This window comes from Ictalurus furcatus, chromosome 20 (assembly GCF_023375685.1).
Source record: "Ictalurus furcatus strain D&B chromosome 20, Billie_1.0, whole genome shotgun sequence".
In the NCBI taxonomy this organism is placed as follows: domain Eukaryota; kingdom Metazoa; phylum Chordata; class Actinopteri; order Siluriformes; family Ictaluridae; genus Ictalurus; species Ictalurus furcatus.
Genome location: NC_071274.1, coordinates 8720178 through 8732759, shown reverse-complemented (window position 1 = coordinate 8732759; position 12582 = coordinate 8720178). Strand labels below are relative to the sequence as shown.

At 40.7% G+C, this 12582-nt stretch overlaps 1 protein-coding gene across 1 annotated transcript in view; it reads right to left on the bottom strand.

Moving 5' to 3' along the window:
- slco5a1b (solute carrier organic anion transporter family member 5A1b) overlaps window positions 1-12582 on the bottom strand; it is a 61159-nt gene that overhangs the window by 24768 nt on the left and 23809 nt on the right. Inside the window, exons 7-17 of the mRNA XM_053652238.1 lie at window positions 11817-12143; window positions 11671-11714; window positions 8732-9054; window positions 7866-7952; window positions 7400-7479; window positions 7239-7303; window positions 6404-6616; window positions 5763-5960; window positions 3883-4030; window positions 2020-2093; window positions 1829-1906 (exon numbers count right to left, since the gene is read on the bottom strand). Coding sequence (XP_053508213.1) covers window positions 1829-1906; window positions 2020-2093; window positions 3883-4030; window positions 5763-5960; window positions 6404-6616; window positions 7239-7303; window positions 7400-7479; window positions 7866-7952; window positions 8732-9054; window positions 11671-11714; window positions 11817-12143 — 1637 coding nt within the window. The remainder of the gene's footprint in view (window positions 1-1828; window positions 1907-2019; window positions 2094-3882; window positions 4031-5762; window positions 5961-6403; window positions 6617-7238; window positions 7304-7399; window positions 7480-7865; window positions 7953-8731; window positions 9055-11670; window positions 11715-11816; window positions 12144-12582) is intronic.

Sequence of the window (12582 nt, the reverse complement as noted above, 5' to 3'; positions counted from 1 at the left end):
TCAAATAAATCCCTCAGCATGCACTGATAAACTTATTGAATTATTTATTTTATTTGTATGTAAATGTAAACACTGTGTTGCCTAGTAACAACAATGTGCCAGTAATATTCTTTGGTGAACTGGTAAGTTTGGATGCTGTCACACCCCACCCTCACACACGTGAACAGACTTCATGTGAAAACTATAATGATTTTCCTGTTTACACAATTGCACTTTTTGACCATGAATGGGAGATGAATTGAATTAAATTATTCGTTGTCACCCAGATAGGGATGGATTTCCTTTTGAGTCTGGTTCCTCTCAAAGTTTCTTCCTCATATCATCTCAGGGAGTTTTTCCTTGGCACTGTAGCCTCTGGCTTGCTCATACATTTATGAATGCATCATACGATACATTTATACATTTAAAATTTATATCCTAAATTTATATACAGTACCTCACAAAAGTGAGTACACCCCCACATTTTTGTAAATATTTGATTATATCTTTTCATGTGACAACACTGAAGAAATGACACTTTGCTACAATGTAAAGTAGTGAGTGTACAGCATGTATAACAGTGTAAATTTGCTGTCCCCTCAAAATAACTCCTGCAAATAATAGCAAACAGTTTGCTGAAGACAAACAGACTAAGGACATGGATTACTGGAACCATGTCCTGTGGTCTGTTGAGACCAAGATAAACTTATTTGGTTCAGATGGTGTCAAGCGTGTGTGGAGGCAACCAGGTGAGGAGTACAAAGACAAGTGTGTCTTGCCTACAGTCAAGCATGGTTGTGGGAGTGTCATGGTCTGGAGCTGCATGAGTGCTGCCGGCACTGGGGAGCTACAGTTCATTGAGGGAACCATGAATGCCAACATGTACTGTGACATACTGAAGCAGAGCATGATCAGTATGCAGTATTCCAGCATGATAAAGACCCCATACACACCTCCAAGACGACCACTGCCTTGCTAAAGAAGCTGAGGGTGAAGGTGATGGACCGGCCAAGCATGTCTCCAGACCTAAACCCTACTGAGCATCTATGGGGCATCCTCAAACAGAAGGTGGAGGAGCACAAGGTCTCTAACATCCACCATCTCCGTGATGTCATCATGGAGGAGAGGAAGAGGACTCCAGTGGCAACCTGTGAAGCTCTGGTGAACTCCATGCCCAAGAGGGTTATGGCAGTGCTGGAAAATAATGGTGGCCACACAAAATATTGACACTCTGGGCCCAATTTGGACATTTTCACTTAGGGTGTATTCACTTTTGTTGCCAGTGGTATAGACATTAATGGCTGTGTTGAGTTATTTTGAGGGGACAGCAAATTTACACTGTTACACAAGCTGTACACTCACTACTTTACATTGTAGCAAAGTGTTATTTCTTCAGTGTTGTCACATGAAAAGATATAATCAAATATTTACAAAAATGTGAGGGGTGTACTCACTTTTGTGAGATAGTGTATTTCTGTAAAGCTGCTTTTTGGCAATGTTCATTGTTAAAAGCGCTACACAAATAAAAATTGAATTGAATTCAATAATCTGGGCATTAAAGGGTTGTCTATTGTGGCATTTTGCTGGCAGGTTTATTATAAGTCAATTATTATGACTGATCAAATTTATCCTATCAAGAAATATTCTATAAAACAGTGTATAAAACTAGACTAAGGGCCTAGACTAAATGATCGCTCCTAGGCATTTAATGGGTTGAGTGCAACTTTGATTCAATTATTTATTGTGTATCACCTTCACATTAATTTCTCAAACACACACAAGATTCATGCACACAGGCAATTTCCCACACTGTTTACACACACATACACACACACACACACAAAATTACCTGCCAGAAGTCAGAAACAGTCGAGGGCAGAGGACCTTGAGTGGCAATGTAAGCTGGGTTCCTGGGGTCATGATCCATCTGAGAGACACACACACCATCACACAATTTGTACAATATTGTTTAATGTGTATTGTAAGAGGAGTGCAGTGTCTACAGTAAGAAATACAGTAGTAGTAGAATTTTGTACTTACAATAGGACTAGCATTGATGTATTCAGAGTTGCCTTGGCTGTTCTCCACTTTCAGGCAAATCCTAGAATGGTCATCTGAAACGTGTATACATAAAAATGTAGATTAGATTTTAGTTCAGTTTTGTGGAGGTTTATAAAAGATATTTCCTGAAAATAAAAAATTTGACCAGTTTAAAGGTTAAACTGGTTTTTACTTTAAAGTGTTTGACATGAACAGAGGGTCTCTGTGTACAGTGCATCCAGAAAGTATTCACAGTGCTTCACTTTTTCCACATTTTGTTATGTTACAGCCTTATTCCAAAATGGATTAAATTCATTATTTTCCTCAAAATTCTACAAACAATACCCCATAATGACAATGAGAAAGAAGTTTGTTTGAAATCTTTGCAAATTTATTAAAAATAAAAAACAAAAAAGCACATGTACATAAGTATTCACAGCCTTTGCTCAATACTTTGTTGAAGCTCCTTTGACACCAATTACAGCCTCAAGTATTTTGAGTATGATGCTACAAGCTTGGCACACCTATTTTTGGGCAGTTGCTCCCATTCTTCTTTGCAGGACCTCTCAAGCTCCATCAGGTCGGATGGGGATCGTCGGTGCACAGCCATTTTCAGATCTCTCCAGAGATGTTCAATCGGGTTCAAGTATGGGCTCTGGCTGGGCCACTCAAGGACATTCACAGAGTTGTCCTGTAGCCACTGCTTTGTTATCTTGGCTATGTGCTTAGGGTCGTTGTCCTGTTGGAAGATGAACCTTCACCCCAGTCTGAGGTCCAGAGCGCTCTGGAGCAGGTTTTCATCAAGGATGTCTCTGTATATTGCTGCGTTCATCTTTCCCTTAATCCTGACTAGTCTCCCAGTTCCTGCCGCTGAAAAACATTCCCACAGCATGAGGCTACCACCACCATTCTTCACTGTAGGGATGGTATTGGCCAGGTGATGAGTGGTGCCTGGATTCCTTCAAACATGACGCTTGCCATTCAGGCCAAAGAGTTCAATCATTCGTTTCTCATGGTCTGAGAGTCCTTCAGGTGCCTTTTGGCAATCTCCAGGTGGGCTGTCATGTGCCTTTTACTGGGGAGTGGCTTCCGTCTGGCCACTCTACCATACAGGCCTGATTGGTGGAGTGCTGCAGAGATGGTTGTTCTTCTGGAAGGTTCTCGTCTCTTCACAGAGACACTCTGGAGCTCTGTCAGAGTTATCATCGGGTTTTTGGTCACCTCCCTGACTAAGGCCCTTCTCCCCCGATCGCTCAGTTTGGCCGGGCGGCCAGCTGTAGGAAGAGTCCTGGTGGTTCCAAACTTCTTCCACTTACGGATGATGGAGGCCACTGTGCTCATTGGGACCTTCAATGCTGCAGAAATGTTTCTGTACCCTTCCCCAGATCTGTGCCTCGACACAATCCTGTCATGGAGATCTACAGACAATTCCTTGGACTTCATGGCTTGGTTTGTGCTCTGACATGCATTGTTAACTGTGGGACCTTATATAGACCAGTGTGTGCCTTTCCAAATCATGTCCAATCAACTGAATTTACCACAGGTGGACTGCAATCAAGTTGTAGAAACATCTCAAGGATGATCAGTGGAAACAGGATGCACCTGAGCTCAATTTTGAGTGTCATGGCAAAGGCTGTGAATACTTATTTACATGTCCTTTTTTGTTTTTTATTTTTAATAAATTTGCAAAGATTTCAAACAAACTTCTTTCACGTTGTCATTATGGGGTATTGTTTGTAGAATTTTGAGGAAAATAATGAATTTAATCCATTTTGGAATAAGGCTGTAACATAACAAAATGTGGAAAAAGTGAAGCACTGTGAATACTTTCCGGATGCACTGTATATAAAGGCACATGCTCACAAGGTATGATAGTAGTGGTGCGGTTCTTCTTGGCATTGGAGTCTCTCTGGCCAACAGTGCAGGTATTCGGTTCTGCCTGATACGCACACAGAGCTTCCCACTCCTTCTCCAACCTGTTCTTATTCTTCAGGTGATCCTCCATATATGCCTATGAAGCAACAGAACAGAAGGAGAAAAACAGAAGCAGAAAGGCAGACCGAAAAGGAGAGTTATGTGGTGCACTATTTTGTTTATAGAACAACAGTACATTCTTTTTATATATTTCATCACATAGTCCATCTCTATCTGTTCACCACTCAATTTGACTATTTTCCATATGTTGCATAATTGTGGTAATGTAACTGCAATATGTTTTGTCAATATTGGGCAACTCTACACTAGTCCTTTTCTATGTTTCTGGCAGCGAGGTTGTGGTGGAGCATCAGGAGTCAAATGCAGTCCAGATGGCTCCCCAGCTTGAGTTGCGTGATGGGGAAATGTGGCAGTGAGGGGCGTGGTCAAGTGTCAGCTGCAGACGGAGAGGAGGCGGGTTGAACCGGCAGGTAATGTGATGATTCTCACCTCTGTGTGATCACGGCAAATTTACTTATGTGTGGATTGTTTGTATTTTAGGGAACGTCATGAACTATAGAGACATTGTCACAAAGCAACTTTACAGAAATCTGGATATAAATTATTATTATTTTTATTTAATAAACCCACACTTCCCACACACACACGCCAGGGTTCTACAGTGTCTTACTCTGTAAGGTGAGAAAAAGAATTGAACAGATAGTCTTAAAGAAAATTAAAGTAAATAACACTTAATATTTTGTTTTATATCCCTTGCTTGCAATAACTGGATCAAGCTGGTGACCCACTGACTGCAACAAACTATTGCATTCTTCTTTTGTGATGCTTTTCCAGGTTTGTTCCACAGCCTCTTTCAGTTGTTGTTTGTTTTTGTGGTTCTCCCTTCAGTCTCCTCTTTGGGAGGTGAAATGCAGCTCAATTGGGTTAAGGTCTGGTGATTGACTTGGCCAGTCTTTTGTCCCACAATGAAGCCCTTGTTTGTGTTTTGGCAGTGTGTTTTGGGTCATTGTTTTACTGCATGATGATGTTCCTCTTAATTAGATTGGAAGCAGTTTTTTTTTTTTTTTAAATGGCATACAGAATGTTTATGTAAACTCTGCTGATACCTTTATGAGTTACATCACTAAAGATTATTGAGCCCATTCCAGAAGCAGCCATGTAAGCCCAAGCCTTTCCATCACTTTGGTAGAGGTTAATCTTGGTTCCAGAACTTTTGTGACTCATCTCTGTATTTCTTTGCAAATTTCAATCTGGTCTTCCAATTCTTCCAATGCAGTTGTTTTCCTTGGCCAACTTTTTTGTTGTTAGTACACCAGTGATTTCTTTCTTTTTCCGGACATTTCAAATTCTTATATTGGCTTGTGCAATGGCTCTGAATAATTTTCCCTCTTCTCTCAGCTTCAAAAGTGGCTTGCTTTTCTCCCACAGACAGATCTCTGGTCTTCGTGTTGATTTTTTTTAACAACAGATGCAGTCTTCACAGAGCTATTCATTGCATAAGCAGCCAATCTAACAGGGCTCACCTGGGCAACAACAAACCACCTGTCAGTCACATGTTCCAATATTTTTGGTCACTTGAAAAATGGGTGTGTTCAAACAAAAGGTGCCAAGTTCTAAGTTTAACACATCTAGATGTAAATATCAGAAAATTAAAATCTAGATTTCAATATCAGAAAATTAAATTCTGATCTATTGTATCATATTCATCCTTTGATCTCAAAACCAAATGTCCAGTGTATAGCAGAAACAATAAAACTGGCCCTACCGTTCCAATTCTTTCAGAGGGAACTGTACATATGTGTGGTTACCAGTATCATATGTCCAGTAGAGATGTCCATGTTTGTGTGGGCAGGCTCTTCACTCCAGGAGGAAGTGCTCGTTCGGGCAGAGGGGCTAAGGATTGGTCCGTCACTCAGCTGAGAAGACACACTGTTGATGCGAGAGGACTGTCGAAGCTCTGCCCTTTCCACTGGGGGCTTCACAGCCATCCGCTGCCTACACAACTCCTGCACACATGGAGGAGTTGAACAGATGTGAAATGAAAGATGAAAATAGCAAAAGAATGCAGAAGATGAAGTTTGTCTAAATCTATCTCTTAAACACACACACACACACAGAGAGAAAACCCATCAGCACTCAATAATATAGCTATTTGTCCAATATTTATACAGTTTTCATTTTGTAATGAATCTACAATCTTGGAAAACAGTCCCAGCCTTGCTCCTTCATATGATTCTGGGTATTTGTCTTATGATTGTTGTTGCTCTTGTGCTGGGTCCCAAATAATCCACCTTAAGGCATTTATTAACAGCACATTTTCTGATGTGGATGACAAAAAATAAAACCTTTTATGGATGTCTTTTTCTCTTTGAAAGAGAGGGTTGGTTTAGCTCTGGTAGCCCATTTATACCAGCCACCCGATCCCATACACAATCATAATACTTTGTACCTGGTAGGTAGCTGTGGCTTCAGTAGTGGGGTCTGTGCTGAGGTTGCTGAGTTTTTCTTTGAGTTTGTGATGCGATCGATGGCGCAGACAGTAGATAATGCTAGAGATCAACAGGACCACGGTGATGCACACGATGGATATTACCGTAAGGATGAGGAACTTCATAGATTCAGAGTGGCTGTACTTAGTAGGAATTTGACTCAATTTAGTCTTCTACAGACACAAAGATAGAAAGATAGAATTGTAGATTCCAACTGAATGAGTATGAGAATATTTATCATGATACAGTATACAGGCTACTCTCATTAACATCAGTTATATACTACATGGTCAAAAGTATGTGGACAACTGACCATCCTACCCATATGTGCTTGTTGAATATCCCATTCCAAAGTTGGTCCCCCTTTTCTTGCTATAACACTCATTGATGTCAGACTGAGAAGGCTTGGTGCACAGTCAGCATTCTAATTCATACCAAAGATGTTCAGTGACGTTAAGGCTAAGATGTTCACTGAGGTTAAGACATGGTTTGCCAACTTTAGCAAACCATGTCTTCATGGACCTTGATTTGTACACAGGGCACTGTCCTGCTGGAACATATTTGAGCTAGGCCCAAATTCTAGTGAAAGGAAATCTTAAAGCTACAGCACACAAAGACATTGTAGACAACTGTTTGTCTAGACAATTTGTGGCCCACATGCATGTGATGGTCAGATGACTACAAACCTTTAGCCATACAGTATAATTTATCTGCAAATAAATAACTTTTGCAAAAATGTGTCTTCTTTTAGCAGCAGAGTGTATAAATGACAGAGTGAGAAATTGAGTTTCTTACATCCGTAACTCCTGCCTCCAAAATGGTGACACCAGCCTCCTTCTCTAGTGCAGCCTTCTGACTAACTGATTACAGCCACAGCAGAAGTTTCAGTCATGACATATGTACATTATTGGACAGTGGCAAAAGTGTGTGTGTGTATGCATGTGTAAAACTCTTACCAGCCACATTGGCAATAGCAGCTGTGGTGATATTCTGATCATTAATGCGGACCTGGAATGTCACAGCTGGACCAACAACACTGCACACATTCACACACAGAAAATTGGTATAAGATTTTGTAATTGGGTAACTGGTGTTAAGCATGTGGAAGTAATAACAAGCTGTTAGTAAGACATTTGATAAATGACACAAGTTTACAGGAGACAGACATAAATACACATAAGAAAAACCTTACTGCTGAACACAGTGTGTGTTACAAGCTGTGTACACAAAAAGAAACTAAACTGTGTGTTAATTCAACACTGGAAGTGTTAATGCATCAATGAGGATTTTGCAGTTTACATACACCCACGCACGCGCACACACACACACACACACGCACACACACACGCACGCACACACGCACGCACACACACACACACGCACACACACGCACACACGCACACACGCATACAGAGGACTCACGAAAGCTCCAGGAAATCAGTCATCTGGATCTTTGCTCTGCGACACAACAGCTCCATCAGGTGCAAACCCTGATCAGTTTGAAGAGAACTGATGGAGAAAGAACACATTGAGAAAAAAGGGAGCGAGGCATCAGTTTGTCTTTTTTGTGTGTGTGTTGATGTACAGTACTGTGCAAAAGTCTTAGGCACCTTTTTTTGTACAAACTTTGTTATAGATTTTTATTTTGACGTCTACATGTTACAGAAAAATGTTTGTATGTCAGTAAAGAAAGCAGGATACTGTATTACATGAGAGGCCACTTTTGAGACAAAAAAACATAATGGCGTCTGCTGCGACAGGAAAGTCCCCAGAAGAACTGTGATTGGTTATGCAAGATGCTCAGTAAAACTTACCAGCTCATTTCCTCATAAAACTGAGACTTTCCTGAGACTTTTTTTTTACACCAAATACTGACTGTGTGTTATTTATTACTGTTTACTGCTCTTTATAGTATTTTTTCAAATGTAGAAATCCATCCATCCATTTTCTACCGCTTACTCCATCTTCAGGGTCATGGGGGAACCTGGAGCCTATCCTAGGGAACATCAGGCACAGGGCGGGGTACACCCTGGACAGGGTGCCAGTCCATCGCAGGGCACAATCACATATACACTCACACACACTACAGACACTTTAGACACGCCAATCAGCCTACCATGCATGTCTTTGGACTGGGGGAGGAAACCGGAGTACCCGCAGCACAGGGAGAACATGCAAACTCCGCAAGTACATGGCCCTGGCGGGAATCGAACCCCGCACCCTGGAGGTGTGAGGCGAACGTGCTAACCACTAAGCTAACCACAGTTCTGTATGAGTTTGAGACTTACTCCATATCTGTAATGATGTAGCCATAGACATCACTGTTACTGTTGGTCTGTACATCAAGTTGCAGATCCTGCACTTTCACATTTTGGCGGTGCGGGGTAATATCCATCTCTCGGACAGAAGAGGGTGCTAGAGCAGCAGCCTCCACCCAGCCCTCCACCTCCTCCACCTGTTCCATGGCCTTCTTCTGTACTTTTACATCCAGCTGGGTTGTCCTGCTGTGTACTCTCTCCACAGATATGCCCTGCCCCTTTACACGTGGGCTCGGCTCCGAGAGGGAGGTCTTATCCAGATACTCTATTAACTTCCCCAATAATTCTACTTCCTGAAAAGACAAAACAGCCAATATAAATAATTAGAGGATACACTCAAATATTACTTACTATCTGTCAGACAGAGTGCACTGAATAGTAGTTTTTAATGTCTTCCTTCAGCCTGGAAATCACATATCTCAGACTTAAATGGTGGCAAACTTTGTGTTTAGGCTAACGCTTGGTGGACAGCCATTACTTCTGTCTACATTCCTCCTCATGTTCAGGTGAGACATTTACAAACAAATGGCCTCACAACGCATTGTCATTTTTATTGTAGCTTGTAATATTAACTATGTAAACCTCAAAACAGTTTTTCAGCAGCATGTCTGTGCCCTATTAAAAATACTTTTAGCCATCACACAAAAAAGAAAAAGTACTGAAAACAATTATGTAATCTTTTCCCAACAAAATATCCTTGATTAAGGGAGAGTTGTGCACCCTCACTCGGGCCAAGACCTCTCACTTTAGCTCACGGGACAAGGAGGCATATCAGGACCAGCATGGGCAGAAGGGGAACAAAAATCAGCCTGGGAATTTCTGATAAAATACCTCTCTACATTTGTAAGATTAATGAAAGTGCAGTCCTCTTGGGTACGCTTTGCACACCTGGATTTGGACAGTTTCTTCCATTCTTCCTACCAGATCTTCTCAAGCTCAGTCAGCTTGTATGGGAAGCCTCTGTGAACTACAATCTTCAGGTCTCTCCACAGATGTTCTACAGTGCTGTGAAAAAGTATTTGCCTGATCTGATTTCTTCTGTTTTTGTGTATATACTAAATAGTTTTAGATATTCAAACAAAATACAACAGAAAACAAAGGCAACCTGAGTAAACACACAATATAGTTTTTCTTTATTTATTTCTTTTATTGAAGCAAAAAAGGTACCCAACACCTATCACCAATATGAAAAACTAATAACTGCAACCAAACGCTTCTGGTACCAAACACTTCTGATAACTGGAAATCAGTCTTTCACTTACTTCTAGGACTAGAACCTACTACGATGCTTTGGATCATTGTCTTGCTGCATAATCCAGTTGCATTTGAGTCTCAACTTACAGACTGAAGACCAGAGATTCTCCTTTAGGATTTTCTGTTACAGAGCAGAATTCATGTTTCCCAATTATTGCAAGTTTCCCAGGCCCTGAAACAGCAAAGCATCCTCACACCATCACACATCAAAAACTGCATTTTGGGTTTACTCACGTTGCCTTTGTTTTATCTTAGATTTTGTTTTAATTTCTGAAACAATTTAGTATGAGATATACACAAAAACAGAAGAAACCATGGAAAATACGTTTTCACAGCACTGTATGGGAATCAGGTCTGGGCTTTGGCTGGGCCACTCATAGACATTCAGAGACTTGTACCAAAGCCACTCCAGCACTGTCTCGGTTGTACGCTTCAGGTTGTTATCATGCTGTCATGTCTGAGATTGTGTGCACTCTGGAGCAGGTTTTCTCCAAGGACCTCTCTGTATTTGGCTGCAGTCAACCAACTGAATTGGGGAATTGGCCACAGACGGGCTCCAGCCAAGTTTTAGAGATCTCAACTGTGCTGTAGTTGATAGCGTAGTTCTAGTATATAGTATAGTTTTTGTAATTTTTTTATATATCAATTCAGAAAGCAGTCAGCATCAGCATTAATAAAAAATTTCTAGTCTTCCTAAAAGCCTAAACACCTCTGACCAGCAGCAACTTCAGGGCAGCTTTGGTACTAGTAACAAACCTAAATACATGACGATATAATCATCACCAACTATAATACTACCATAAAATTCTCTGCACCTATTGAGGCCTCCCTGGTCGATGAACAGTCTACACTGCACATGCTATTGTATTTTACCCCTGAAGCTTACAATGTACATATTCTGTATATGCTGTACAGTATAGCTGAATGTAATGCCGTCTTTTGTGGTTTGAATGTTGATGAGATTTTATATTGTCTTTGTGCTGTATGTCTGTAATCTTAAGGACTGACATGCAAGTAAGAATTTTACTGTATTTTCTGAAACAGCTTTCATTTTGAAACCCTACTCATACTGAAAACACAGAACATACACCTGAAACATACACAATGGCCAAAAGTTTGTGGTCAGCTGACCATCACATCCATATGTGCTCATTCCAGACTTAATCCCCCCTTTCCTGTCATAGTAACCTCCACTCTTCTTGGAAGGCTTTCTAAAAGATTTTGGAGTGTGTGTGTGTGAATGTGTGTTTCAGGTGGGGCTCGGGAGGGAGGGGGGACCCATTCAGCCACAAGAGCATTAGTGAGGTTAGGCACTGATGTGGAGTTGAGGTCAGGGCTCTGTGCAGGCCAGTTGAGTTCTTCCACTCCAACCTTGGCAAACAATGTCTTCATGGACCTCTCATTGTGCATGTCATGCTTAACATGTTTGATCCTCTTAGTTCCAGTGAAAGGAAATTATAATGCTACAAGGACATCCTATACAATTGTGTGCTTTCAACATTGTGGCAACAGTTTGGGGATGGCCCACACATGGGAATGATGGTCAGATTTTCACATACCTTTGACCATACAGTGTAGCTTAATATCCCTAACTCTTCACAATTTGGATACTGAGCATATAAAAAGTGATGGCAAAGGCAGGTAAAAATTAATACCTTATGGTCTGCTTTAGATCTGTCCTCCTTCCTTTTTTGTCCCCCTGCACAGAATGCGGAGCACAACATGATTATATCATAAATGAATATATTAAAAACATTATGTACAACAATAAAATTCCTTTAATAACATCCCAGAGATTTACCTGACACAGACGGCATGGTCTCAAATATTTGACTGATTGGTGAAGTTTCTTCACTTAATTGCCGTACTGACTCTGAGGTATTTTCATCCCATGAATCTGCTACTGGCTGCTGATTATTGAGCATCAATTCTCCAGTTTCCTGGTCCTCAGTTTGTAGGTCATCTGTTTGCAGATCTCTGGGTCTGTATCCCTTTTCTGCTTGCTTCTCCACTACCTGCAGGGCATCAGCTATGAGAGAGGCCAGCTGGTCCAGTTCTGCTGCATTCAAACGTGCCACATCTACATTGTGCCTGACTACATTGCGTAGAACATTTCGGATAAAGGTCTCTGTGAATAGCAAAAACAACAGACACATAGTTGCAAAAAGGAATATTTAGCAACATTTAAGTTAAATGTAAGCTAAACCAACATACAGTGGTGCTTGAAAGTTTGTGAACCCTTTAGAATTTTCTATATTTCTGCATAAATATGACCTAAAACATCACAGGATTTTTCACAAATCCTAAAAGTAGATAAAGAGAACCCAATTAAACAAAGGAGACAAAAAAATATTATAGTTGCTCATTATTTATTGAGGAAAATGATCCAATATTACATATGTGTGAGTGACAAAAGTATGTGAACCTCTAGGATAAGCAGTTAATTTGAAGGTGAAATTAGAGTCAGGTGTTTTCAGTCAATGGGATGACAATGTTGTCCTGTTTTATTTAAAGAACAGGGATCTATCAAGGTCTGATCTTCACAACATGTGTTTGTGAAAGTGTAT